Below are 27,993 nucleotides of genomic sequence, written 5' to 3'. Positions count from 1 at the left end.
AGCCCTAAATATCTGAATTCTACCTTTTTAAGCAGAGATTTAACAATTCTCTTTTAAAACAGAGACTTAGGTAGCTAAGAGGTTACCAGAATTCACCCTTTCCTCTGTGTCTGAATCAGTTAAGAATCAATTGAAAGTTTGGATTATTCTAATTTAGTGTTTCCATTCACATTCCTTTGTCGGAGAGAATGAAGTAATGTAACTACCATTTATATATTTTCTCAACCTGTGAAAGCAGTTTATTAGTGGGTTATAGGTATTGTTTTTCCCTTTCTGCTTTTCTTTATTTTCTGGATTTTCTTTCTTAATGAATTATGCTTTATAATTTAAAGGACAAAGACATTTTTTAAAAGTTACATGCTTATTGTAGAAAATTTGGAAAATAGGACAAAAAGAATAAAATAATATAGACCATGATCCCATTTCACAGAGAACACCGTTGTTAAAATTTCAATATACAGATGTATCCAAACTTATATAAATTTTCTGTTCTAGAAGAACTTATGTAAACTCATGTGAGTAGAAAATACATAGGCTGGGCATGGTGGCTCATGCCTGTAATCCCAGCACTTTGGGAGGTCGAGGTGGGTGGATTACCTGAGGTCAGGAGTTCTGAGACCAGCCTGGCCAACGTGGCGAAACCCCGTCTCTACTAAAAATCCAAAAATTAGCCGGGCATGGTGTCAGGCACTTGTAAGTCCAGCTACGCAGGAGGCTGAGGCAGGAGAATTGCTTGAACCCGGGAGGCGGAGGTTGCAGTGAGCCGAGATCATGCCATTGCACTTTAGCCTGGGGGACAAGAGTGAGACTTTGTCTCAAAAAAAGAGAAGATACATACACCCTCTAATGTCTTGTGTGTCATATATTCGTTTCTCCTCTATTGAAAGATGGTCTGTCATCCATGCTTTGAATCCCATCCGCAACTGTATCAGGAACCTCTTCTGTTGATACCTCCTTTGTGCTCTACTTGTTAACTTCCGTTCAGAAAACATGTAAGCAAAACCATTAAAAAACTCTCCCTCAATTACAAATCCCTTTAGTCTCTATATTCTGTCTGTCCTATTCATAACTAGGCTTCTTGAAAGAGTTGCCTGTCCTTGTAGTCTCTTCTGCCTTGTCTTCCAGTCCCCCTTTCTTAACTGAAATTGTTCTTGATTATCTTCCTGACGCTAAATGCTGTAACATTTGGGTCTTTAACTTACGTGGCAGCATTGAATATTGTTGACTTATTTTTTCCAAAAAGACTCTCTTAGTTTTTAAGATACTCAGTTTCCATTTTAACTCATCCAGCTGCATCTTCTCAGTATCTTTCTATGGGCATCATTTACTTACCAGTCTGTAAAATGTAGATGACTTGTAGGGATATGTCTTAGGCCATCACGTTTCTCACTCTGTGTATTCTCCTTGAGTAGTATCTGCTCTTAGGGTTTCGGTTACCATGTACATCCTGCTGACATCAAAATTACCATCTCAAGCCCACTTTTCTCTGTTGAGTATCAGATAATTCTTTCCCAATCTTGAATGTCATATCCTGCTTAGTTGCTGTCAGTACTTAAATGTCTCACAGGAACTTCTAATGCAGCCTGTTCAAAACTATATTTACTAAAAACAAACAAAACCTTGTATTTACTGTTATCTTTCCCATTCAGTCTGTCTTTACACATGCACACCTTGCCCCTTTTCTGTGTTCTGGGAGTGGCACTACCATCCTCTCACATGTAAGAATTGTAGTTGTCACCTTTAACATTTTAAGTACAGATTTTATTTATTTTTATTTTTTATTTTTTGAAGAGATGGAGTCTCCCCCATGTTGTCCAGGCTTGTCTTGAACTCCTGGGCTCAAGCTGTCCTCTTTGCCTTGGCTTCCCAAAGTACTGGGGGATCACAGGCATGAGCCACTGCACCTGGCCAGATTTTGTTGATTTTTTCTTAATCCATTAGTGATTAAATGATGATAATATTAATCTTTCAAAGTTCATCTCAAAATGTACTTTCTTCTTAAAGCCTTTCTTAATTTTCTTGAGCTGTAGTAAGTTACAATTAGAACGTTTTGACTATCATTAATTTTTAAAAAGAACTACTTTTTGTAAGTTAGTAAATTTGTTCAAGAAAAAACAAAAACGCAGGTGAATGACTGGGTTGGTGGGTGGTTGTATTAAAAGAAAGATGGGATGTCTCACACCATCATCCCAGTGCTTTGGAAGGCTGCAGTGGGAGGATCGCTTGAGTCCAGGAGTTTGAGACCAGCCTCTCAACATAATGAGACTTTGTCTCTATTTCTTTTTTTTTTTTTTTTTTTTTGAGACGGAGTCTTGCTCTGTCACCCAGGCTGGAGTACAGTGGCCGGATCTCAGCTCACTGCAAGCTCCGCCTCCTGGGTTTACGCCATTCTCCTGCCTCAGCCTCCCGAGTAGCTGGGACTACAGGCGCCAGCCACCTCGTCTTTTGTATTTTTTTAGTAGAGACGGGGTTTCACCGTGTTAGCCAGGATGGTCTCGAACTCCTGACCTCGTGATCCGCCCGTCTCGGCCTCCCAAAGTGCTGGGATTACAGGCTTGAGCCACCGCGCCCGGCCTCTATTTCTTTAAAAGAAAAAAAAAGGAAAGTGTGTGTTAGCTTTAACTCTACCCTGTAGATACCCAGTCCTACTAGATAGCAGATATATCCGCTCATCTTTTATGTAAGTTCCCACTAACGCCATTCATTCTAACTCAAGTTAATGCTATCTTTTACTTGGGTTATTTTTATAATCTCTCCCTTGTCCCATTTCAATTTTGGTTTCTTCCTGCAGTCTATTTTCATGTCGTACAGTCATTTTTCTGAAATAAAAATGTGATCCTTTCATTATCTTCCTTATAACCCTAACAAAGCTCTCCAGTACTTGAATGATATAACCCAAAAGTCCTAATATGGCTTATAAAGCACTTTTGATCTGGCTCCTTCTTCATTCTCTGGTCTCATTGTTGCCATCATTCAGTACTTCTACTTCACTGTCAACATTGAGACTCTCACCCATTGTCTTAATTTCTGTTAATCTTTTAAGTCCCATAGTAGTTATCGCTTCCTCCTGAAAGCTTTTCTTTAATACATGAAAGATGGGAGTTACTTATTACTTTGAGGTATCACCATAGTAAGTATCCTCTATCTCTTCAGTCACAGCATCAGTGACCACTTAGGTAATGATACTAGGAAGTTGCCTGTCATCTTAATGTTTCCCTTTCCCTCATTCTCTATGTCTGTTTCCATAACATTTTCATGTTTGCTCCATCCTTCATTTTCACGGTCACTGTCTTAGTATAGGACCTTGGTTTTTTATTAACCTAGATTGCTGGTTTTCATGTCGCACCGTGTTTAACCTCTGTCAGTGACTTTCTAGATAAAATTCACCCACAAGAAGGCCCTTTATGTAAACCTTATTTCTCACTTTAGCCTCATTTTCCAACATTTGCCCTACGTATATCTTAAGTTAAACTTTTTCAATTCTCTAAATGGACTGTGCTTTCTTGCTTCTGTGACTTTATCTTTTCCTTACCTTTCTTCATCTGTCTCATTTCCTATTTATCCTTTAAGACTTGGCTCAGATGCTTTAAATGCTTTCTTCAAAAGGAAGTTCTCTCTAACGTTTTTTTTCTTTTTTTTACTGGTTTCTCCTATTGCCCCTCAAGCTAGGTGCCATGATATTTTGTGCATACCTGTGTGTATTGTAGCATTTATTTCACTGTTTTATCTCTGTAGTCCCAATGCCTAGCACAGTGTTTGGTGTATGGAAAGTGGTCAATACTAAATTACAATACATAAACGTTTAGGCTGAGTGCAGTGACTCATGTCTGTAATCCAGTGCTTTGGAAGGCCAAGGTGGAAAGATTGTTGAGGTCAGGAATTTGAGACTAGCCTGGGCAACAGAGCAAGACCCTATCCCTACAAAAATAAAAATTAGCAAAGTGTGGTGGCATGTCCCTGTAGTCCCACCTACTCAGGAGGCTGAGGCAGGGGGATCTCTTGAGCCCAGGAGTTTGAGTTTATGGTGAGCTGTGATCACTCCACTGCACTCCAGCCTGGGTGACAGTGAGACCTGGCCTCAAAGGAGAAAAAACAAAAAAAAAACACATTTGATTGAATTTAATTTTTTTTTGATAGATTATCTTTCTGGTTTGTCACAGGTATTTTGTTTACTACTTGTCTTCCAAGATGCTAACAGCTTTAATTGTAGTCTAATAGTCATAGTCTTCTCTCATTTCTATCCCATTTTATTCCATATGTTGACCTAAAACTAACTCTGTGGCAAATGAAGTGATGGGTACTACATAGCAATTTGATTGCATTCTTAATCAGATTATAGGTTTAAATAGGGCAAAAGGCCACAGAAGCACTTTGATTCATACATACTGCAGTTTGAATAATGCTTTTTAGACACAAAATTTCACATCTCTACTTGGCGAACTATCTTTTAAAACTTCTTTTGAATCACTGCTTAGTGAAAATGGCTTTGGCTTGTGTGCAGAGTATCTAGTATAATTAGGGGACAAGTTATGAATCTTTAGTTCTATTATCTATCAAGAAATTAGCATAGAAAATGAAGTTACTGTTATGTAGTACAGTAGTCCCCAACCTTTTGGCACCAGGGACTAACTTTGTGGAAGACAGTTTTTTCATGGACTAGGATGGGGGCTCGGGGATGGTTTTAGGATGAAACTGTTCCAGCTCAGATCATCAGGCATTGGATTTTCATAAGGAGCACACAGCCTAGATCCCTTGCATGAGCAGTTCACAATAGTATTTGTGCTCCTATGAGAATCTAATGCCACTGCTGGTCTGACAGAAAGTGGAGTTCAGGTGGTAATGCCTGCTGGCCCGCTGCCCACCTCCTGTTGTGTGGCCTAACAGGCCGTGGATGGTACTGGTCTGTGGCCCAGGGGTGGGGAATCCAGATGTGGTGGGTAGGACTTTAGGTTCTCTAGTCAGACAGATGTGGATTCCAAACTTAACTCTCCCAGATTATTTTTAGTAAGTTATTTTACTTCTTTGAGTCTCCATTTTCTTGTGAAAGTATCTACATTATACTGTTGAAAAGACTGGGAGGTAATGCATATACTTGGTGTGGTCTTTGGTTTATAATGTATTTTTAACTATTAGCAAGAGTCAGTTTTTTAGGTGATAACTAGTAATTTTAGTTGCAAAGACTTTATTCAGAGTAAATAGTTTGGATTTACTATTAATACTGTCTTTGGATAAAGTCTGATGACACTTGCATTGATTTTTCTTTGCTAATACATTTTAACCAAGATTTTTACTTAAAATATATTTCAAATTAAGCTTTGGTTGTATCTATTAGACTTACATGTTGCATGTTTCACAGAGGGTGACTGCGAAGTTAAGAGTAAGTAATATTTTACCTCATGTTTTATATTATTGAAGTTTTAGAGGTCATTGCTTTTCCATTATAGCTTTAATTTTAAATTAAGAATGTATTTTAGGCTGGGCGTGGTGGCTCAGCCCTGTAATCCAAGCATTTTGGGAGGCTGTGGCGGGAGGATCACTTGAACCTAGGAGTTTGAGACAAGCCTGGACAACATAGCAGGACCCCATCTTTACCAAAAAATAAAAAATTAGCGGGACGTGGTGGTATGTACCTATAGTCCCAGCTTCTCAGGAGGCTGAGATGGGAGAATTGCTTGAACTCAGGAGGTTAAGGCTGCAGTGAGCTGTGATTACACTCCCCTCTAGCCTGAGTAACAGAGGAAGACCCTGTCTCAAAAAAAAAAAAAAAAGAATATGTTTTATATAATGTTATTAATGGAATACTTATCTCTTTTTAAAATGAATAAACTTATTTTTTAGAGTCGTAGTAGGGCAGCAGTAGTAGGGCAGTAGTACAGTAGAATTGAGCAGAAAGTACAGAGTTCCTATATACCTAACCCCTGTCCCCACACAGGTACATTCTCTTCTACTGTCAACATCCCACACCACAGTAGCACATAAGCTACCTGCATAGACATGTCATTATCATCCAAAGTTACATTGGAGTTCACTGTTGATGTTGTACCTTTTGTGGGTTTTGACAAATATATAACTGATTTTTTAAAAATCCTGTCTGAAAAATCTTCCCTTCATTGGAGAATTTAATCTATTTTTCAATTCATGTCATTACTTATTGGGGCTTAAATTTGGTCTTTCTTTATGCTTCTGTTTATCCTACCTAGTCTCCATCCTTTTTTTTTTTCTCACCTTTTATTGCATTGACCAGTTTTTGTTTATTTTATTCTTTTTCTCTATTACAGTATGAGCATGTTTCTATACTCAGACCACACATATATACATGTGTCTACCTGTAGGACATCATTATTGTCTTGCATAGTCAGTGTTCATATGAACTTTATCCACATATTTATTTTTTGCTCTTTACTTATTTCTACACCTCTCATAAGATCTTTCTGCCAAGAATACCCTTTACAGATTTTCCTTTGTAAAAGAAAATTACAGAGGGGTCTGTTGGTAGTGACCAGTTTTTGTTTGTCTGAAAATTATTTTCCCTTCATTCTTTGGATATCTTTACTGGTTTTATAATTTTGGGTTGGTAGTTATTTGAAGAGACGATTTTTACTGTCTTCTGACTTGCATTATTACTATTGACAAGGTAGCTGATAGTCTTTAGAGAAACAATCCTGTATGCAGCATAAGCAGTATTTGAAGATGAGATAACTAAGAGTATTTCAGAAACAGATGAACAAGATCAGTCTACAGGTTCATGAAGGCCAGCAAATTCCAGGGGGTGTGAATGAAAAGAAATACTCATCGAGGCCGGGTGCGGTGGCTCACACCTGTAATCCTACCACTTTAGGAGGCCGAGGTGGGTGGATCGCTTGAGCTCAGGAGTTGAAGACCACCCTTGACAACATGGCAAAAACCCATGTCTACTAAAAATTTAAAAATTAGCCAGGCATGGGCCTGTACTCCCAGCTACCTGGGGGACTGAGATGGGAGGATCACTTGAGCCTGGGAGGCCAAGGCTGCAGTGAGCCATGTTCATGCCATTGCACTCCAGCCTGGGTGACAGAGCGAGACCTCTGTCTCAAAAACAAGAGAAAACTCATCTATACACATCATAGTGAAATTTCAGAAAATTAAGGCAAAGAGAAAAAAATTTTTAAGCAGCCAGAGGGAAAAAAGACATACTGAAATAACAATTTAGAAAGGATATTCATGCAAACACCAACCAAAAGAAAGCTATATTAAATCAGACACAGTAAAATTTAAGGCAAAAAAAAATTATTAGAAATGAAGTGGTTGTTATAAACAGTTGAAATCACTAGGAAGGTGTAATAATTCTCAATTTATATAAATATGATAACATGGCCTCAAGATAAATAAAAAACATAATAATAGATCCACAAATCATAATGGGAGATTTAAACGCATTTCTTAGAAATAGAACATGTAGATAAAAATAAAGCACCACAAAACAAAACACACAGTGCATGCAAGATTTAATGGGATTGGCAAACTTGAACCAATGGACATACATAGAATACCTCCCAACATCTGCAGAATACATGTTCTTTTAAAAATATTGACTATAAAAGAAATTGGTTATAAAGCAAGCTTCGGCAAATTTCACAGGATTGAAAGTTTATGTAAGAGTGGTATTCTTTCTCCCTTAGTCATTTGGTAGAACTCTGCGATGAAAATGATTGAAATCATTATATATGTTCCCTGACCACAGTGCAATTAGCTAGAAATCTGTAACTAAAAGGTAGTGGAAAAGTGCCAATGAAAATGAGGGCAAATTTTGAAATGAAAGATTTCAAAATATTTTGAAATGAATGTTAGTGAAAGTGCTACATAACAAAATTGATAAAATGCATTTGAAACGGTATCTAGAGAGAAAATTACAGCTTTAGTTACGTATGTAAGAAAAGGAGAAAAACTAAAACTTTACAAACTAAGCATCTATTTCAATAAGTTAGAAAGTAAATGAGCAAGAGAATTAACCAAAGAAGGAAGAGGGAAAAGATAGCAGAAATTAGTATAGGAAACACACATACGATACAGAGAATAAACCAGTTTTTTAAAAATAGTGTTAAAATTTTTGTAGGGGGAAAAACCTAATAAAACTAATATGACTAATTTTTAAAAACCACAGCCATCCCCAGGAATGAAAAAAGGAATATTTACTACTGTGTCTAGATATTTAAAGGAAACAACACATTATAAATTGCTTAAATTTGAAATCTTTGTGAAATTGTCACATTTACAGAAAAATACAATGGAACCAAAACTGACAGTAGAAGAAACAAAATCCACATAGTTCTGTAGCTGTTAAATAAAGTGAATCTGTAATTTAAACATTTATTCAGAGAAAAACTGCAGGTCCAAATAACTGCATCTAAGAATTTTATCAACCATTTAAGGATGAAATAGTGCCAGTCTTTTACAAACTGTTCTGAAGAACAGAAAAGGTAGATATGCTTCCCACTTATTTTCTGAGGCCAACATAGTCTTGATGCCAAAACTCAACAAAGACTGTACAAGAACGATAGTTACAGGCAAATCTCACTTGTGAAAATAAATGCACAAATCTTAAATAGTAACACAAACACAACATGTAAGATAAAAATGCTAGTTTGTGAAGACCAAGTTGGGGTTATGTTGGATGTGCAAGATTGGTTATAGATTAGAAAAATATATGTAATTTTTCACATAAACAGAAAAATCATATGATTATCTTAATAGATAAAAATTTTTTTAAAATTAGATAAAATTTAACATTGATCTGTGACTAAAAGTCTTAGCAAACAAACAGAAGATACTTCCTTAATCTGCAGTTTGCATTCCTTTTTACTTTTGCTTGAGTATCTCCATGCTGTACTCTTGGGTCATCATGCCCCTGGTTTTTTTTTTTTTTTTTTTTTTGAGATGGAGTTTCACTCTTGTTGCCCAGGCTAGAGTACAATGGCAGGATCTTGGCTCACTGCAACCTCTGCCTCCTGGGTTCAAGTGATTCTCCTGCCTCAACCTCCCAAGTAGCTGGGACTACAGGCATGTGCCACTACGCCTGGCTAATTTTGTATTTTTAGTAGAGATGGGGTTTCTCCATTTGGTCAGGCTGGTCTTGAACTCCCGACCTCAGGTGATCCGCCCACCTCAGCCTCCCAAAGTGCTTGGATTACAAGCGTGAGCCACCGCGCCGGGCCCATCATGCCTCTTAATACCCCATTTCTTCTTCCTGTCCTCCTGCTGTTGCTTCTTTTTAATTTAGTTCAGATATTACCTTTTCTGTGACTTTTACTAGTTTCCTGCAAATAGAATTTTTTTTTTCCTTTCCTCTGTGTGTTCATAGCTGTATTATTCATAGTAATTATCTTAAAATCAGCTGATGAGCAAACTTGATCCCATTTAAATCTAGCTTTTTTAAAGACTAGGATATGGCATTTTGGGAAAACCATTATTCTACCTGCTGACCCCCAAAGATTCACATCCTTTCCACATACAGAGTATATTCACCCTATTTCAACATCCCCATTACAGTGTCGGCTCAAAGTCTAATATCGCATCTAAATCCCATAAGCTCAAAGTTCCAATTCTCATCAAATAAATCAGGTATGAGTGAGACTTGGGGTATGATCCACCTTGAGACACAGTTTTTCTTCATCTGTGAAACTGAAACTCGAGAAGCAAGTTACCTCCTCCCACAGTACGATGGTGGGACAGGTATCTGATGACAGTTTATAGACATTCATGTTCAAAACACAAAGCAGTGGAAAGAAATTCCTGTGGAATTTCAAAATCCATCCAAACTCCATTTGGTTTCAAGGTCTGAGAATAATCTTTTATGGTGATCTTCTGTGCTTCTGCCTTTTGGACACAAGGTTCTGTTCTCTAGATTATCCTTTCTTTTTGATGACGTTTAGCCTGCTAACAATCTGTTTAAACTTTTTAGAAATTATGCCTTTTTTTTTTTTGAGACAGAGTTTTGCTCTGAGTTCAAGTGATTCTCCTGCCTCAGCCTCCCAAATAGCTGGGATTTACAGGCACCCACCACCATGCCAGGCTAATTTTTGTATTTTTAGTAGAAATGGGGTTTCACCATGCTGGTTAGGGTGGTCTCGAACTCCTGACCTCAAGCAATTCACCCGACTTGGCCTTCCAAAGTGCTGGGATTACAGGTGTGAGCCACTGTGCCCAGCCTTTAGAAATTAAGCTTCTTAAAATTCTAGCTTCTGTCCCCTGCCCAATTCCAAAGCCACTTCCCTGTTTTTAGGTATTTATGTATGTATGTATGTATGTATGTATGTATGTATGACTGACTGACGGAGTCTCGCTCTGTCGCCCGGGCTGGAGTGCAGTGGCCAGATCTCAGCTCACTGCGAGCTCCGCCTCCCGGGTTTACGCCATTCTCCTGCCTCAGCCTCCCGAGTAGCTGGGACTACAGGCACCAGTCACCTCGCCCGGCTAGCTTTTTGTATTTTTTAGTAGAGATGGGGTTTCACCGTGTTAGCCAGGATGGTCTCGAACTCCTGACCTTGTGATGCGCCTGTCTCAGCCTCCCAAAGTGCTGGGATTACAGGCTTGAGCCACCGCGCCCGGCCTTTAGGTATTTATTAAAGGAACATTGTACTTCCAGGTAAGAAGATCTGCAGTAATTTCTTATGGCTGCTGTAACAAATCACACAAACCTAGCTTTAACCAACAGAAATATTACCTTACTGTTTTAGCGATCACAAATCCGAAATGGGTTTCATTTGAGCTAAAATCTAGTTGTTAACAGGGCTGTGTTAACTTCTAGAGACTCTAGAAGAGAATCCATTTCCTTGCCTTTTCCAGCTTCTAGAAGCTGCCTACATTTTTTGGTTTATGATCCCCTTCTATCTTCATAGCCAGCTGCGGCCAGTCAACTGTCTCACCTGTCACATTGCTCTGATTCTGACACTACCGCCCCTTCCTTCTGGGCACACATGGGTAATGCAGAATAACTCCCTGTTTTACTGTCAGCTGATAAGCAACCTTAATTTCACCTGGTACCTTTCATTTTCCTTTTATTTATAACCTAACATATTCACATGTCTCAAGGATTAGAATATGGAAATCTTTGGCCATTATTTTGCATATCACAGTAGTACTTGGTGTGTAAGTCATTGTATTAGTTCTCTTTCACACTGCTGATAAAGACATACCTGAGACCAGGCAAATTACAAAAGAAAGAGATTTAATGGACCTAATAGTTCCGCATGGTTGGGGAGGCCTCACAATCATCGCAGAAGGTGAAAGGCACGTCTCACGTGGTGGCAGATAAGAGAGCTTGTATAGGGGAACCCCCCCCCCCCTTTTTTTTTTTTTTTGAGACGGAGTTTTGCTCTTTGCCCAGGCTGGAGTACAGTGGCATGATCTTGACTCATCACAACCTCTGCCTCCCGGGTTCAAGCAATTATCCCACCTCAGTCTCCTGAGTAGCTGGGATTACAGGTGCCTGCTACCACGCCTGGCTGATTTTTTGTGTTTTTAGTAGAGACAAGGTTTCGCCATGTTGGGCAGATTGGTCTGGAATTCCTGACCTCAGGTGATCTGCCCGCCTCGGCCTCCCAAAGTGCTGGGATTACAGGCATGAGCCACCAAGTCCAGCCGGAAACTCCCCTTTTTAAAGCCATCAGATCTTGTGAGACTTATTCACTATCATGAGAACAGCATGGGAAAGACTTGCCTCCATGATTCAGTTGCCTCCCACCAGGTCCCTTCCACAACATGTGGGAATTCAAGATGAGATTTGGGTAGGGACACAGCCAAACCATGCCAGCCATTATACTTGTACTAAGTGTAAGTAATTGCAATTCAATTTCTATTATGTTGTGAACATTTGGACTCTTCATAGGAAAACTAGTTTCCTCCCTCCCACAATCACCTATTTTTTTTCCTAGTGATAACATTTTTAAATTGAGGTTAAATTCATATAACATACAAATAACCATTTAAAAATGTACAGTTCAGTGGCATTTAGTACATTCACAGTGTTATGTACCATCACTTCTCTCTAGTTTCAAAACTGTTCCCTTAACCCAGAGGAACACTCTGTGCACATTAAATAATCACTCCCTAGCCCTTTCTCTTCTCACCTCCAGTAGCAAATAATCAGTTTTCTTTCTCTGTGTATTTGCTTCTTCTGAATGTTTTATATAAAATGACTTGTACCTTATGTGACCTTTTGTGTCTTTTACTTAGTATAAGTTTTCAAGGTATATTCATGTTGTAGCATGTAGCAGTACTTCATTCTTTTTATGGCTGAACAATATTTCATTGTGTGATTATGCACAATTTGTTTATCCATTCATTCACTGATGGACCTTTAGGTTGTTTCCACCCTTAGGTTGTTATAAATAGTTCTGCTGTAAACACCTGTCTACAAGTTTCTGTGTGGACTTATGTTTTGTTTTCTTTATCTATCTAGTACTGGGTATTATGGTAATTCTATGTCTTATCTTGTTCAAGAACTGCTTATTTTCCAGTCGGCACCGTTTTACATTCCCACCAGCATGACAGTATCCCTATTTTTCTACATCCTTGACAATACTTTTTACTTTCCCGTTTTAAAAATCATAACCATCCTGGTGGGTGTAAAGTGCTATCTCACGGTGATTTTGATTTGCATTTCCCTAAAATGTTGTTGAACATCTTTTAATGTGTTTGCTGGACTTTATATATCTTGTTTGGAGAAATGTCTATTCAAGTCTTTTGCTCATTTTTTCACCAGACTGTTTGTTATTTTGTTGTTGTGGGAGGTTTTTTTTTTCTTTTTTTTGTATTCTGGATACTAAACTGTTATCAAATACATGATTTGCAGATATTTTCTGCTATTCTGTAAGTTGTCTTTTACTTTTTTGATAATATCCTTTGATGTACAGGAGTTTTTTATTTTTATGAGTACATAGTATTAGGTTGGTGCAAAAGTAATTGTGGTTTTTGCCTACTTTCATTGGCAAAAACCACAGTGACTTTTGCACCAACCAGTGTATGGGGTACATGATATATTATGATACGGGCATACAATGTGTAATAATCACATCAGGGTAAATGGGGTATCTATGACCTCAAGCATTTATCATTTCTTTGTTATAAACATTCCAATTATACTCTTGGTTATTTTTAAATGTGCAATATAGTTTTGTTGACTGTGGTCATCCTCTTGTGTGACCAAATACTAGATCTTATTCATTCTATATTTTTGCACCCATTAACCAACCCCACCTTTTGCCCCCCTTCCCACAGTCCTTTCCAGGCTCTAGTAACCGTCATCCTATCTCCATGAATTCAATTGTTTTAATTTTTAATGTTTTTAATTTTTATGAAATGTATTTTGTTGACTTTTGTTACTGTTGTTGCTTATGCTTTTGGTGACAAACCTAAGAATTTATTGCCAAATTTATAGTCATGAAGATTTACCCCTGTATTATCTTCCCTTTGTTTTGTTTTGTTTTGTTTTGTTTTGTTTTGAGACAGGGTCTCGCTCTGTCACCCAGGCTGGAGTGCAGTGGCGCAATCTCAGCTCGCTGCAACCTCTGCCTCCCATGTTCAAGTGATTCTCCCGTCTCAGCCTCTTAAGTATCTAGGATTACAGGTGCCCACCACCACACCTGGCTAATTTTTGTATATTTAGTAGACAGAGTTTCACCATGTTGGCCAGGCTGGTTTTGAACTCCTGGCCTCAAGTGATCCACCTGCCTCAGCCTCCGAAAGTGCTGGCATTACAGGCATGAGCCACTGTGCCCAGCCTCCTGTGTTATCTTCTAATAGTTTTAGTTCCCATATTTAGGTCATTCATTTTCAGTTAATTTTTGTACATAGAGTGAAGTAGGGGTCCTACTTCATTATTTTGCATGTGGTTCTCTAGTTGTCCCCCCATCATTTGTTGATGAGATTATTCTTTCCTCATTGAATGGTCTTGGTACCCTTGTCAGAAATGAACTGGCCATAGATTTTTGGGTTTATTTCTGAATTCAGATCTGTTTCATAGGTATGTACGTGTATTCTTATGGCAGTATCTTACTTTTTGGAAGTCTCCCATCTGTGGACATAGGATATCTTTTCATTTAATTAGCTCTTTTTGAAATCCTTAGCAATATTTTGTAGTTTTTAGTAGGCAAGTCTTTCACCTCCTGGGTTAAATTTATTCCTAGGTATTATATTCTTTTGGATGCTATTGTAAATGTAATAGCTTCCTTAATATCCTTTTCAGGTTGTTCATTGCTGGTATATAGAAGTAACTAATTTTTGTGCATTGCTCTCCTGTCCTGCCGCTTTGTCAAATTTATTTATCGTTCTAGTGATTTTTTTCTTGTGCATTTTCTGGGGATTTTCTAAATATAAAGGCATGTCATCTGCAAATACAGTTTTATTTCTTAGCTTACAATTTAGATGTGTTTTATTTCTTCTCCTTACCTGACTGCTCTGGTAGGACTTCCAGTACAATATTGAATACCAGTGATGGAAGTAGATGTCCTTGTCTTTTTCCTGATATTAGGAGAAAATCTTTCCATTTTCACCATTAACTATGATGTTAGTTTGCTTAGGTTTTTTGTTGTTGTTTTCTTTTCTTGCTCTGTCGCCCAGCCTGGAGTGCAGTGGCACAATCTCAGCTCACTGCAACCTCTGCCTCCCAGGTTGAAGTGATTCTTATGCCTCAGCCTCCTGAGTAGCTGGGACTACAGGTGTGCACCACCATGTCTGGCTAATTTTTGTTTAAGTGCCTCTAACAGTCTATTTACCATAGCTTGTGTTCTTTGAGGCCTCAGGTTAATTCTTTGCTTAAACAGAATGTCTTTAAGACATTTAACACCAAATTTGTTTAAAATGAGTATTCCCTGTTTTTTTGGTATTTCTACTAACTTTTTAAAATACTGTCACCCCACGTTTCTGTTGAACTATTTTAGAACACTTTTAAAATTTTTCATTTACTCAGACTTAGTATGGAAGATTATCAGGAGTCAAGTCCTATGTTTGGGGTTTAAATTTGTTAACTTTTAAAATATTATGTGTGCATAATAAAAATATCACATTGTTATGTGTGCATAATAAAAATATTTTTATGTGTGTATAATAAAAATATTAATAATTTAACTCATCAGATGTGAGTCTGTGGGAAGAGATGGACTATATCTTTGCCTTATCTATGAATAAAAGATTTGCTAAGTAATTTAACCGACTGAATTGTTTGAGAGGGCAGGTTTTTTTAAAAGCATCTTACACACATAAAAGTATTGATAATTAAAAGCCACTGCTGTGAACATTATCCTAGCTTAGCTCTTTTCATTCTGTGTCTAAAATCCTGTTTCTTTAAAGAAGATTGTTCCCAATTTCTTTTATCTAAATACATAGATTTCTTTAAAAGCGTTTTTTATTAATACAAATGGACAACAGAGATTATCGAAGAAGCTACAATGTGTCAGGTATTAATAATCCCTACTACTTCCTAGTAGGAGATGGAGAGAAAATGTAAGAAATGGCTCTTTTGTCATTTGGGGGTTTGCATTTTAATTGGCAGGACAAGACGCTGGCAGAGGAACTCTTACTGAGATTTGTGAATCCCAAAATTATATATATGTAAAATTTTCTGGAAAGATTATTTATAACTTCCTTCAGATTTTTTGTTTTGTTTTGTTTTTATTTTGTTTTGTTTTGTTTTTTAAGATCTCTGTGATTGTAAAATGGTAAGAATCATTGCCCTGGAAAGTGAGTAGTGTAGCAACACACAACAACAAAATACGGTTTCTCCCAAATTGCACAAAGTGTAGCCATGTGCATGTGTAGGAACTTTGCAGTTATATCTGATAGCCAGACCTCTTGGTAGGACAAAAATTTCAAGTAACTCAAGTCATGTACTAACTTTGGTTTAAGATATGCTAAATTTTAGCTGTTTTGTAATTCAGTAAAAATCTTAGTATAGAATTTCTATATAGAAACAAAACAGATTTAAATATCTTTTAAAAATTAGTTCTGAGCCCATCCTATGACCTACTAGTGGACCTAAAACCATACTTTAAGAGTATGAATTTATGATCCTGTTACACAGGCAAATTTCCTTTAGTGGCGTAAACCTGTACCCATATCCAGAAGCTTTTTGCCAACATTCCTACATCTTTTCTTTTCTAGATTAGTTGAGATATTATACATTTTAGTTTTCAACCTCATTTTCTTTAGTATCACATTCCTCCTCCTCCCACTCTCACTTCATCTACATTCACACTCCAGCATTTAATTCTCTAAATTGACTGTAAGCAACTGCTGCATCTATCAACTATTGCTATATTCAGTGTAATAAAATCCAGTAGTTGTGTCACCCTAAGACTGGGTAGAGAGATTTAATTTAAAATTTTAATTTTTTTTGGCTCTTAAGATGTTGCGAGTGGAGCCGGGCGCGGTGGCTCAAGCCTGTAATCCCAGCACTTTGGGAGGCCGAGACGGGCGGATCACGAGGTCAGGAGATCGAGACCATCCTGGCTAACATGGTGAAACCCCGTCTCTACTAACAATACAAAAAACTAGCCGGGCGAGGTGGCGGGCGCCTGTAGTCCCGGCTACCCGGGAGGCTGAGGCAGGAGAATGGCGTAAACCCGGGAGGCGGAGCTTGCAGTGAGCTGAGATCCGGCCACTGCACTCCAGCCTGGGCCACAGAGCGAGACTCCGTCTCAAAAAAAAAAACAAAAAAACAAAAGATGTTGCGAGTGGAATACTAACTGAATTTCTTGTTTTTGTTTATTTCCTTTGAATACTCCTTTTTTAGAATTAGTAAATTTAATTAGCATCTAGCTAAAGGGAAACAGCATTTATGCTAAATGTTGCTGAGGGACTGAAACCAAACAGATCACACCTGAGTTAGGAGCTTAATGAAGTAACCTCAGAACACATAAGAAAATAAACAAGGGCTTGAATATGATAGATAAGAGCCATTCTTTAAAAGTTGGGGTATGGGCCGGTTGTGGTGGCTCACACTTGTAATCCCAGCACTTTGGGAGGCTGAGGTGGGTGGACCACTTCAAGCCAGGCATTCAAGACCAGCCTGGCCAACATGACAAAACTCCATCTCTACTAAAAATACAAAACTTTAGCTAGGCATTGTGGCATATGCCTGTAGTCCCAGCTACTCTGGAAGCTGAGGTGGGAGAATTGCTTGAATTTGGGAGGTGGAGGTGCAGTGAGCTGAGATCATGGTTTCTGCACTGCAGCCTGGGCAACAGAGTGAGACCCTAATAAGTCTTATTATGGTTCTGCATATATTAAACTGATTATTTTTCAAAGTTAGGTAAGAATATTTGAAATAATGAGATAACCATGAAGCACTTTGAAGACTTAAAGTCCTGGATCTATTTTTATTAAGATTTTGAAGTAGGTAGGCATGGTGGTGTACACCTGTACTCCCAGCTACTTGGTACACTGAGGCAGGAGAGTCACCTGAGCCCAGGAGTTCAAATTCAACCTGGACAGCAAAGCAAGACCCTATCTCTATATTTGGAGTATAAGAATATAGTGCTTTTTTGGGGGGGGGGTGAGGGGAGATTGAGACAGGGTTTTGCTATGTTGCCCAAGCTGGTCTGGAATTCCTGGGCTCCAGTGATCCACCTGCCTCAGCCTCCCAGAGTGCTGGGATTATAGGCGTGAGCCACTGCACCCGGCCAGAATTTAGTACTTTGACTAAAGTTTTAGCATTTTTTAATCTTTCCTATTTACTCCCAACACAATGAAGCAGGGAAAGGAAAAATGTCTTTGTTTTTTTCCTCTTTTTAAGAACTGTGCAAACTGGACTGACTCCCTTTGCAGTGATTTCCCATTACTCTTAGAGTAAAACTGAAATTCTTTACTTTGCCTGCAAATCTATACATAGTATGTCTCCCCAGCTTGCTTCTCCTACTACTCACAACCTTTTTGACTACATCTAATTTACTCCCATTTTTTTCTCTTCTATTTATATGCCAAGACTATTTTCATCTTAGAGTTTTAAACTTTCTATAACTCATGTCTAGAATATACTCCCCAGAGTCCTCTCATGGTTGTCTTTTTGTATTTAGATGAAGGTCACCTCTCTAACACCCAGTCCAAATTAACGTAATGCGATTAGTCATTACCATACCATCCTTTTTTGCTTTCTTCATGACACTTACTGTTACTTAAACTTATTTATTTCATCACATGGGTTTTTTTAATGCTTGCTTACCTCCACTATAGAGTGTAAGCTCATACTAATATGTAAGGAGAAATTGTCTTGTTTTTCACTGTATCCTTAGGATATAAATTCTAGAACATCACTTGATAAATGGTACTCATTAAATCATTGTAGAATTAGTTAACTGTTTCATCTAAAAGTATTAAATATATTCTGAAGAATATCTCAAAGGATTTTTGTCTCATACATTTTGGGCTTAAAGTTGTCCACATTTTAGTATTTCCATTTGATTTTTATATTTTGCTAGTTGTTAATAAAGTAAGTATTAATCTCAATATGTAGAATTAAAATTTCATTTTTGACAGGTTGACTTTGGCAGAATATCATGAACAGGAAGAAATTTTCAAACTTAGACTAGGACATCTCAAAAAGGTATGTGAAACATATGCTGCATTTTTAGTGCAATTTGCTACCAGAATTTGTGGGAAGTTGTGTTATATTAAAAGCCAAAATTTAAGAGAGTAAGATTTCAAATTAAAAATTTCAGATTAAAAAGAGATGCATTAAAGTTACTTTATTTTATTTATTATTATTTTTGTTTTTTGAAACAGTCTCGCTGTCAGTCTGGAGTACAGTGGCACAATCTAAGCTCAGTGCAACCTCCACTTCCCTGGTTCAAGCGATTTTCGTGCTTCAGCCTACTGAGTAGCTGGGATTACAGGCATGTGCCACCACACCTGGCTAATTTTTGTATTTTCAGTAGAGTGAGGGTTTCGTTGTGTTGGCCGGGCTGGTCTCACTCCTGGCTTCATGTGATACACCCGCCTTGGCCTCCCAAAGTGCTGGGATTACAGGCATGAGCTGTCACGCCTGGCCAAAATTACATTTTTATGTTGAGTATATTAAAATAACATTCCTTTATCTGTGTCAACTTAAAAATCTTGAGATGATGATATACCATGTCCCTGTAGTGGAGGAATGATTCTTGGACAGACCTCCAAAGTCTTCAGAGTACTCTATTTAAGTACTACCTTTTGGTAAAAAATAACTTCATTTTAAAGAGGAAATCTAAAATTCCGTATTATGTTCATTTCATAATGAAATAGCAATTGTAAATAAATAGCAAACTTATTTCTTTGGCTTATCTTTTAATTTGTTGCTTGTGTGATGTTTTGATTAGAAGATGTACATAGGAAAAAGCACTTAGTAATAGTATAAAGGGATAAAACTGAGAAAACACATTTCTGTGTGTTACTGTCGCAAACTTTTAAATAATGTATATCTTTCTACTTGTTTGTAAACTCTGAAATTGTAATCAGTTTATTGTTTTTACAGGTCTTAATTTTAGTTCAAATGATTTCAGAGAAGTAGTAATAGCAGAGTAGGTTTTTTTCCCTCAAAATGAAGTTACCCACAGACATAAAATTCTTTTTCTTTGACCCAATTTTTTGTGCTTTCTGCTTGTCAGGTTCTTTAAATTTTTTAAATAGGCTGAATTATAGGTAAAATTGAATGAGTGAACTAATTGGAGATAGTATCTGTGAAGTTGTCTCCATGGGATCGGGTGAGGTAGGACAGAGAAACCCATTCTGGTAGCAGCTACTATTACACTGCATACTAATTTGTTTTGGAAATGTTATTAATATGCTGGGGACTCCTACCATTTAATTATAGGGAATAGAAAATAATTATATATAATTTGCATTAGTATCATTTAATATGCTATATCTGTCTAGGCCAACTGCCCAGAAAGCTTCAACCTAAACTACTTGAACAGTGAATTCAAAAATGATTTATTTTGGTCTTTTTGTTTTTTAAGTAGTTCTATTTTGTTCTATTGCAATTATTGACTGCTTTTCCTGCTCTTTGAGACTTAGTTGACAACTTCAGTCTATTCTCTATAATAGATGGAGCTATAGAGCTATCGTAATAGTTCTATGATAATGATAGAACCATGTAAAGGAAGTATAGAAGGGAAAAGGGAATTTTTAGTACAGGACGAGTCATAAGTATTTGTGTGCCCACCTAAACTGTTTTTATAATGAGTTCGTAAGGGCCTATGCTTGATGTCTCATATAAAGATTTACCAGTTATTTTCTAACCAGCCTGTGGTGATAAAGGAATACTTATTTACTTAGTTATAGTGATTCCAAGATGTACTTGAGAGTTTTACTGAAGGGTTACTATTTTCACATGTAATACCAAATTTCAGATTACTTTTTCTAAATGATGACATTTTACATGTGCACCTTATTTTATGAAAATCTGTTATAAAATCTGAAATTGTAAAGCAGTTAAATTCAGAATTAGCTATTTGTATTACAAAAAGTACACTTTGAAAAGGCTTCAAAGGAGGGTTTGTTTTTGTTTTGGTTGGTTGGTTTTAAAGCTTTCCTGGTACTTTGAAAACACTGGTTTCTGTGAAAAACACTTTTCTAATGTAAAGTATACTTAGTGTCCAAATATTATATAGACATTTGTAAAATGTTGTAGAACACTAAACCTTCTAACCTTCATATTCTCCTCTTTCCCAGTGTTTGACTCCTATATTTTTCGTATTTACTTACTCTTTCCTGTAACTGTCCCTTCCATAATCTTTTTCCTGCTTTTTTTTCTAGCTTTTATCAGATTTACTGAGCAGTCTTAGATTTCTAACTTTATCTTCTTTTTAACTAATTTACAACATAAATTTTCTTTGACCTTCATCGTGGAATATTTTGGGGAAATGGATTAACAATACTGAAACATACTCTCATGTCATGAATACCCAGATTTTCTTCTGAGAGACTATTTTGGGTGAGAAGAATGAGTGTATTATAAAGAAAGTGGCCAGTAGTACATACAGGGAACAAAATTAAGCAAGTAATGTCACCTTAGAGCATAAATAGCGGTTGCCTGCTTAGAACTGAGTATTAATTTTTGAGTTATACAGTTAAAAAATAATAAGCAATGTTACATGTATACAAATAAGTTATTTGGTATTCTGAAGCACAGTGGGAAAAAAGGTCATTCTGTTTTCTAAAAAAGATTAAACAGACTTTTAACACACACAGGACAGGCTTGAGTCAAACGAAAAGATATTATCACTTCTGTCTTATCAGCTTCTGGGTTTATTAAGCAGATGTGAACTGTACTCCAACTTGTAAGTATACAGCTTCTACCATAGGCTGGATCTGAATATTTGATGCCCCTTGTGTCCTGCACAGGAAATATAATCAGTCAGTTTGTGGTTTAGATTTGGAGCCTGGCATACTCTTGCATTAGCACGGGTGACTCTCTTGCCCTTTGTCCCTTCAATAAATTCTTAACATTAAGCAGAATTAATTATTAGACTAACTTTCTTAGCACTGAAGGATGAAAGTTTGTTGAGGAAGCCCATGGCATATGGACATATGAGAATAGACAGGCCAGGGCCGGGCGCGGTGGCTCAAGCCTGTAATCCCAGCATTTTGGGAGGCCGAGACGGGCGCATCACAAGGTCAGGAGATCGAGACCATCCTGGCTAACTCGGTGAAACCCTGTCTCTACTAAAAAAATACAAAAAACTAGCCGGGCGAGGTGGCGGGCGCCTATAGTCCCAGCTACTCGGGAGGCTGAGGCAGGAGAATGGTGTGAACCCGAAAGGCGGAGCTTGCAGTGAGCTGAGATCCGGCCACTGCACTCCAGTTTGGGCGACAGAGCGAGACTCCGTCTCAAAAAAAAAAAAAAAAGAGAATAGACAGGCCTGTTTACTTTTTCTTGAAGTGGATAATTTATGACATGCATTGTGTTTCATAATGATAATCACTATAATTGAAAAGCTGAACTAAAATATGAAAAAGTATGTTTACCTTTGAGTAAATCATAAAGTTTAGTTCATATTTTATACTGTTCTTCAGGGTTAGAAAAATAATAAATCCAAACATAGCCTTACTCTGTTATCCAAAGTGTGATAGAGTAAGGAATGAGAGTCAGGCAGAAACCTCCAAAAGTAAGTACTTGGCTAAAATAAATAGTTATTGCTAGTTACTACCAAAAAGTAAATGTAAACTTACTTATGGGCTTATTAATTTTCTCTTCTGAGATTAGGGAAATCACTGTGGAGCATCACTTTTTTTTCCCCTCAACTGTATCAAGAATTCTTTTATGTAATATTTATTGTTTTAGTTGTTCCCAGTTTATGCAGTCATTGCTCACCCATTTATTAAGTGATTTATTGCCGTACTCTGCCTGACACAGGCATAATTCAAATTCCCATTTTAATGGAATTACATATTACTTTTTATAGACTTTGAAGCTTTAACCATTTGTGAGTGAACATTAATTACACCTTTTCGAATGCCCAGATCTAGATATATTTCCTCTGGAGTAATACCACCAGTAAGTGACAAAGCCAAAACTTGAACCATTCCCAGTCCTATTTCAATACTGTACCCATGTGATTAATTCCTAGAATTATTTTGTTGTAGACTAATAGTAAGTTGATTCATTGTATTCAGAAAAATTAATTCATTGTGGCTTTCCTTTTATCTCTGTTAAGTACTGGAATGTTTGCTTTTCCCTAAGTTTTTTTTTTTTTTTTTTTTGGTGTATTGGGGGGTGAACATACTATTCCATTTTCATTACAGATAAAGGAGAACAGTTTTAAGTTAATTATTTTTCATACACATTCTTTTTCATTCTCTTTCACATATTTTCTTCCTTGGGCATTATGTTAGTGACGGTTGTATGAACTATAATATTTCTTTGTTATTAACTAATATATTGATTTTCACTCAATTTATTTTTAAAGGTCAGTCAACAAAGACCTTTTAAAAAAACATTTTTTAATAAAAATTCAAATAATTTTAAAATATATCTTAAGGAATTCTTAGAATAGAAATGTATAATAAAATATATGGAGACTATACAAATTATTCCTGAAAGTATTTCAGAAGAAACAAATAACTTTTTTGGTTATCATTAATTATATACAGACTTCCCCAGTTATTAATAAAAGTTTGTAGTTGCGAAGAGAGTAATTTCCTATCTTTAAAAAGTTGTTAATTTGAGGCAAAGCTTCTAATGATCCTATTTTATCTACCTGTGCCCATGTGGAATCGTGGGTTCAAGGAAACCAGCCAAAAACCTGCTGGCTCTTACAGTTGATCAGGTTTTGATACCTGTCTCTGACAAATTCAAATTATGGGAAAACAATTCATCTTTGTGATTCAGAAGCTCTGCTAGGTTGATTATATAGTCAGATCTTTATTCTGGAGTTGAAGAAAACGGTATGGATTTACTTTCAAGGATTGCCACTAAATTAACACATAAAACTAAAAATAAAATACAATCCCTGCAAAATTAAATTCCTTGAAATGTCCATGTTTTTAAAAAGATACAAGTTACTAGTCATAATACCCCAGACTAATGAGTAAATGAGAATTTTAAAAGTTATTGGGTCCAGTAACTAAGTCTTGAGACTGCTGCAGCTCAAGTTTATGATATGAATAACATGTGGGTATGTTACTCTTTATTTTCTTGTCTTCAAATTTTTTTGTCTTCTTGATTTTAAATATTTGATTAGTTGGAGAGAATGTGTTTAGAAAGTGTGACATCTCAGTATGGAGTATTAAATAGTGTAGTAGGGATTGGCTTTAATGTGTGTGTTTTGGTATGTGTGTGAGTGTGTGTGAGTGCATTTGACTTATGAGCCCTGAATATAAGTGCCAGAGTTTTATTTGAAAAACATAACCAATTTGTAATTGAAACAGGATTAGTCAAGAATCATCAGCACCACCACAAATGTATCTTTGCAGACCGAAGGAATCAGCTAAACAATTTACAGTCATCTCAATCTCTACTAAAACAAAAATCACATCCAACATGCCACCTGACACCATTTCTTTCTCTCTCTCTCCTTTGCTCCTTGCGATGTGGCATTCATCTCTCCTTGTGCCTCCGTTCTGAAGAGATAACAGTATAGCAACAACTCTGCCACTGAAATCCTGTTCTCTGATCGATATTGGCACCTGCAAAGAGAAACAACCAGTAACAGGCAGCAGCAGCATCAGTATTAATCTTCCATGATGAAATCTTTACAGGTCAAGAACAAGTACACAGCTCTTTTCTCACTCCTTCACAGTGGACCATGCAACTAGTTGAAATGGAAGACAATGGATTGTCTACAAGCCTTTTGAACAGTGGAGAATACAGGGCGTTGGCTTTAGGTGAATTGACCCCCAAATATTCTTGAAGTTTGGTGTCCCCGTTGGTCTTTCTTTCTAGAACACCATTGTCATCTGACTTATCAAACCCTTATATGACCACAAAGAATAAGTTTTTATATGTGACATTTTTTGTCACTTTAGGTTTGAATGAAAATAATGAACAATATAATGCTAGAGGGCTTAATCTTTAAACATGTTGTTCATCTTTATATTTGTAGCCATGACTGGAAGAAATCTTCTAGGAATTCTCTCAGTTAAAGCCAACTACATTGTACATGATGCTTCCGTAGAACCTGACACAAGATGCTGCTTGTGTAGGCAGTTTCCAGTGGAATTCTGGGAAAAGTACACTATACTAGAAAAAATCGTGATTAAGCCCATGAAGAATGTTAAAAGATTCCTGATTTCTTGGTGTGTGTGTGTGTGTGTGTGCGCGTGCGTGCGCACACGTGTGCCCCAGAAAGGTGCCAAGAAGAGTGCTGGAATTCTAACTTTACAATTTGTCCTTACTACTATTTTCCATTTAAAAATGAGTAGTTGTCCCAAAAAGATGACTGTGGTGAGAGAACATTAAGTAGCTGTAGATGGGAAAACTCATTAGTGTTTACGTTCTTATCTTTTACTCACATTTGGACCTACAAACTATCCTGGCTCTATTTTTCCCTATTTATAATCACACAACCTTAACTTGGTAGTAGATAATGTTCAGCTACCAAAATGAAAATGTAGAGGTAAAAGGTGTTTTACTTCCCCTTTGTGTGTGTGTGTGTTTGTATGTGTGTGTTTTTGCCCAGGCTGGAGTGCGGTGGCACAATCTTGGCTTACTGCAACCTCCGCCTCCCAGTTTCAAGCGATTCTCCTGCTTCAGCCTCCTGAATAGCTGAGATTACAGGCGCACGCCATCGTGCCTGGCTAATTTTTATATGTATTTTTTAGTAGAGACGAGGTTTCACCATGTTGGTCAGGCTGGTCTGGAACTCCTGACCTTGTGATCTGCCCGCCTCAGCCTCCCAAAGTGCTGGGATTACAGGCGTGAGTCACCGTGCCTGACCCACAGTGTTTAGTATTAATCCTGTGGTTATACAGGCAATGGAATTTAAAACATTTTGGAAAGAATCTTAGAAATCATGTTAGCCATCAGCAGGGTTTGTAATTCAGATCTGTAAATTCAGTTCAGAGATAACTTTCACAAAAAAGTGAAAACAGTTGCTTGGCTACCAGCCCTTCCCAATCATAAATGTAAATCCATGCCATATGCATAATGAGTCTGTAGAAGACTAGGTTTAAAAGGAAGCAGAGGCCGGGCGTGGTGGCTCATGCCTGTAATCCCAGCACTTTGGGAGGCAGAGGCCAGAGGAGCGCTTCAGCCCAAGAGTTGGAAATCTTGTCTCTACCAAGAAAAAAGTTGAGGCGGGGAAGCAGAAAAGAAAACTGGAAGAAGGACTGCAGTACACTACACGAAGGCATCGCACCAGTGTGTGCTCAGGCTTGGTGTCAGCCTCTTAGTGTGGAACGTTACAGAATTTCACTCCTATAATACAGCAGCTGTAAATATTTTTAAGACAAGTGTGCTAGATATTTAAATTTTGCCAATCAGTTGAATTCTTAAACATTTATTTGATGCTGGGGAGGTAGTTTTTGTTTTGTTAGAGGAACTGACAGAATTAAAACCTGCCTATTTTAATAGTCATTCCAAGTTATGGATATTAATGTATGTATTTATGCATTTGAAGGGAGAATAAACCATTACCCCCTCCACACACACCCAGAAAAACAGGAAATGAAGTGTGTAGAGAGCAAAACATTGAGTAAAGGTACTAATTTTCTAAGCTAGTTGAACACACCTGAGGTGATACAGTATGCTCTCATCAGTAATAAGCCACTTTAGTGATTGGGGATGGGAGTGGAGGGAACACTTATATAATTAGGAAAGAAAGCCCCCAGTATTTAATGATCTTTGTCTTTTCTCCTTCTCCTAGCCTTCTTCCCAATCTATACAATTATTCTCAAGCAAAAATATGATTATGGTGCAATAGTTTCAAAATTCAGACCTGCTTTGTCTAGGTGGTTATTTTGATTGGTTGGTTGGCTGGCTTTTGCTTTTATTGGTTCATATCTCACACATTCATATTTAGGATATGGGAAAGCATATAATATGGTGACATAATAAGGATAAATTCGAAATAAATTGGTAATTTTCTCAATTGTTTTTTTGCACTGCCCTTCATTTTAATTAGCTTTTTTTTTTTTTTTTTAAAGACAGTCTCGCTGTGTCACCAAGGCTGGAGTGCAGTGGCGCAATCTGGGCTCACTGCAACCTCCAACTCCTGGGTTCAAGCGATTCTCCTGCCTCAGCCTTCCAAGTACCTGGGACTACAGGCTCCTGCCACCATGCCCGGCTAATTCATGTATTTTTAGTAGAGACGGGGTTTCACTATGTTGGCCAGGCTGGTCTCAAACTCCTGACCTCGTGAGCCGCCCACCTTGGCCTCCTGAAGTGCTGGGATTATAAGCATGAACCACTGCACCCGGCCCTTAATTAGATTTTAATAGTGCCTTTTGTTAATCTCACCTTTCGCTTTCTTGGTGGTAAACTTTTAGAATGGCATTATAAATAGTTTGTGAAATTAAAATTTAATTTTTTTTAGGACTTAGAGATGTTAACTTTTAAGGGATTAATACTGTTCACATTACTAAAGTGAATTTGGTGTTAAATTGTTTTTTCTCCGTCTCACTCTGTTGTCATCCAGGCTGGCTGGAGTGCAGTGGTGTGATCTTGGCTCACTGCAACCTCGGTCTCCTGGGCTCAAGTGATTCTTGTGCCTCATCCTCCCGAGTAGCTGGGGTTGCAGGCAAGCACCACCATGTCCAGCTAATCTTTGTATTTTTAGTAGAAAAAGGGTTTCGCCATGTTGGCCAGGCTGGTCTCGAACTCATGACCTCAGGTGGTCCACCAGCCTTGGTTTTCCAAAGTGCCGGGATTACAAGCGTGAGCCACCGCACCTGGCTGGTGTTAAAACCTCATTCCGAACTGGTTTTCTTAATCAAGTAGTGTTGTTACGGTGAATAGACTGTTTCAAGCTATATTCTTCTACCAACTCCCATAGGTTATAGGCATGCTGAGAATAATACATCAAAATACTTCCTATTTTATCTTGGCTTTATGCGAAGGCAGTTCTTAGAAATTGAGTTTTTTGGTAGAGAGAATATGTAACATGTATTCAGGATTTGCTAAATAACTTTAGCAAGTTTAATTTTTTCAGGAAATGTATTGGCTTTACATATAAAAATGTGTTTTATAACTTTTTAAACCTTATAGTTTTAATGCCTACCATATTTCACCTTTTAATAATTGCCTTTTGAAAAAAATGCCATTATGAGAAATGTTCCAGAATACTCCAGATTCATCTACCATTTACTTTTCTTTTTTAAAAACATCTCCCTCACATAGGAACCACCTATCATTTTTAACCTGGAGTTTTACAGAAATTCTGCATTGCTACAGCCTACATTTGGCTTATAGACTTGAGCCAGAGGAATATTAAGTTGCCATAAGAGACTTTGATTACAAATAGAAACCATTTCTATGCTGAAGATCTGGTGAGGGACAAAGTCTTTTAGTGAAGTTGCTGTGGGATTTATCCGTACACATTTTTTTTTTTT

At 37.4% G+C, this 27,993-nt stretch overlaps 1 protein-coding gene across 3 annotated transcripts in view; it reads left to right on the top strand.

The window, feature by feature from the left end:
- Window positions 1-27,993, top strand: part of TLK1 (tousled-like kinase 1) — a 160,380-nt gene that overhangs the window by 104,186 nt on the left and 28,201 nt on the right. For all 3 annotated transcript variants that reach the window (XM_011945926.1, XM_011945924.1, XM_011945927.1), the window contains one exon: window positions 18,508-18,574. In XM_011945926.1, coding sequence (XP_011801316.1) covers window positions 18,508-18,574 — 67 coding nt within the window. The remainder of the gene's footprint in view (window positions 1-18,507; window positions 18,575-27,993) is intronic.

Source organism: Colobus angolensis, unplaced genomic scaffold, assembly GCF_000951035.1.
Source record: "Colobus angolensis palliatus isolate OR3802 unplaced genomic scaffold, Cang.pa_1.0 Scaffold247, whole genome shotgun sequence".
Taxonomy (NCBI): Eukaryota; Metazoa; Chordata; class Mammalia; order Primates; family Cercopithecidae; genus Colobus; species Colobus angolensis.
Note: the sequence above shows the minus strand (reverse complement) of the source record. Positions and strands in the feature narration are given on the sequence as shown.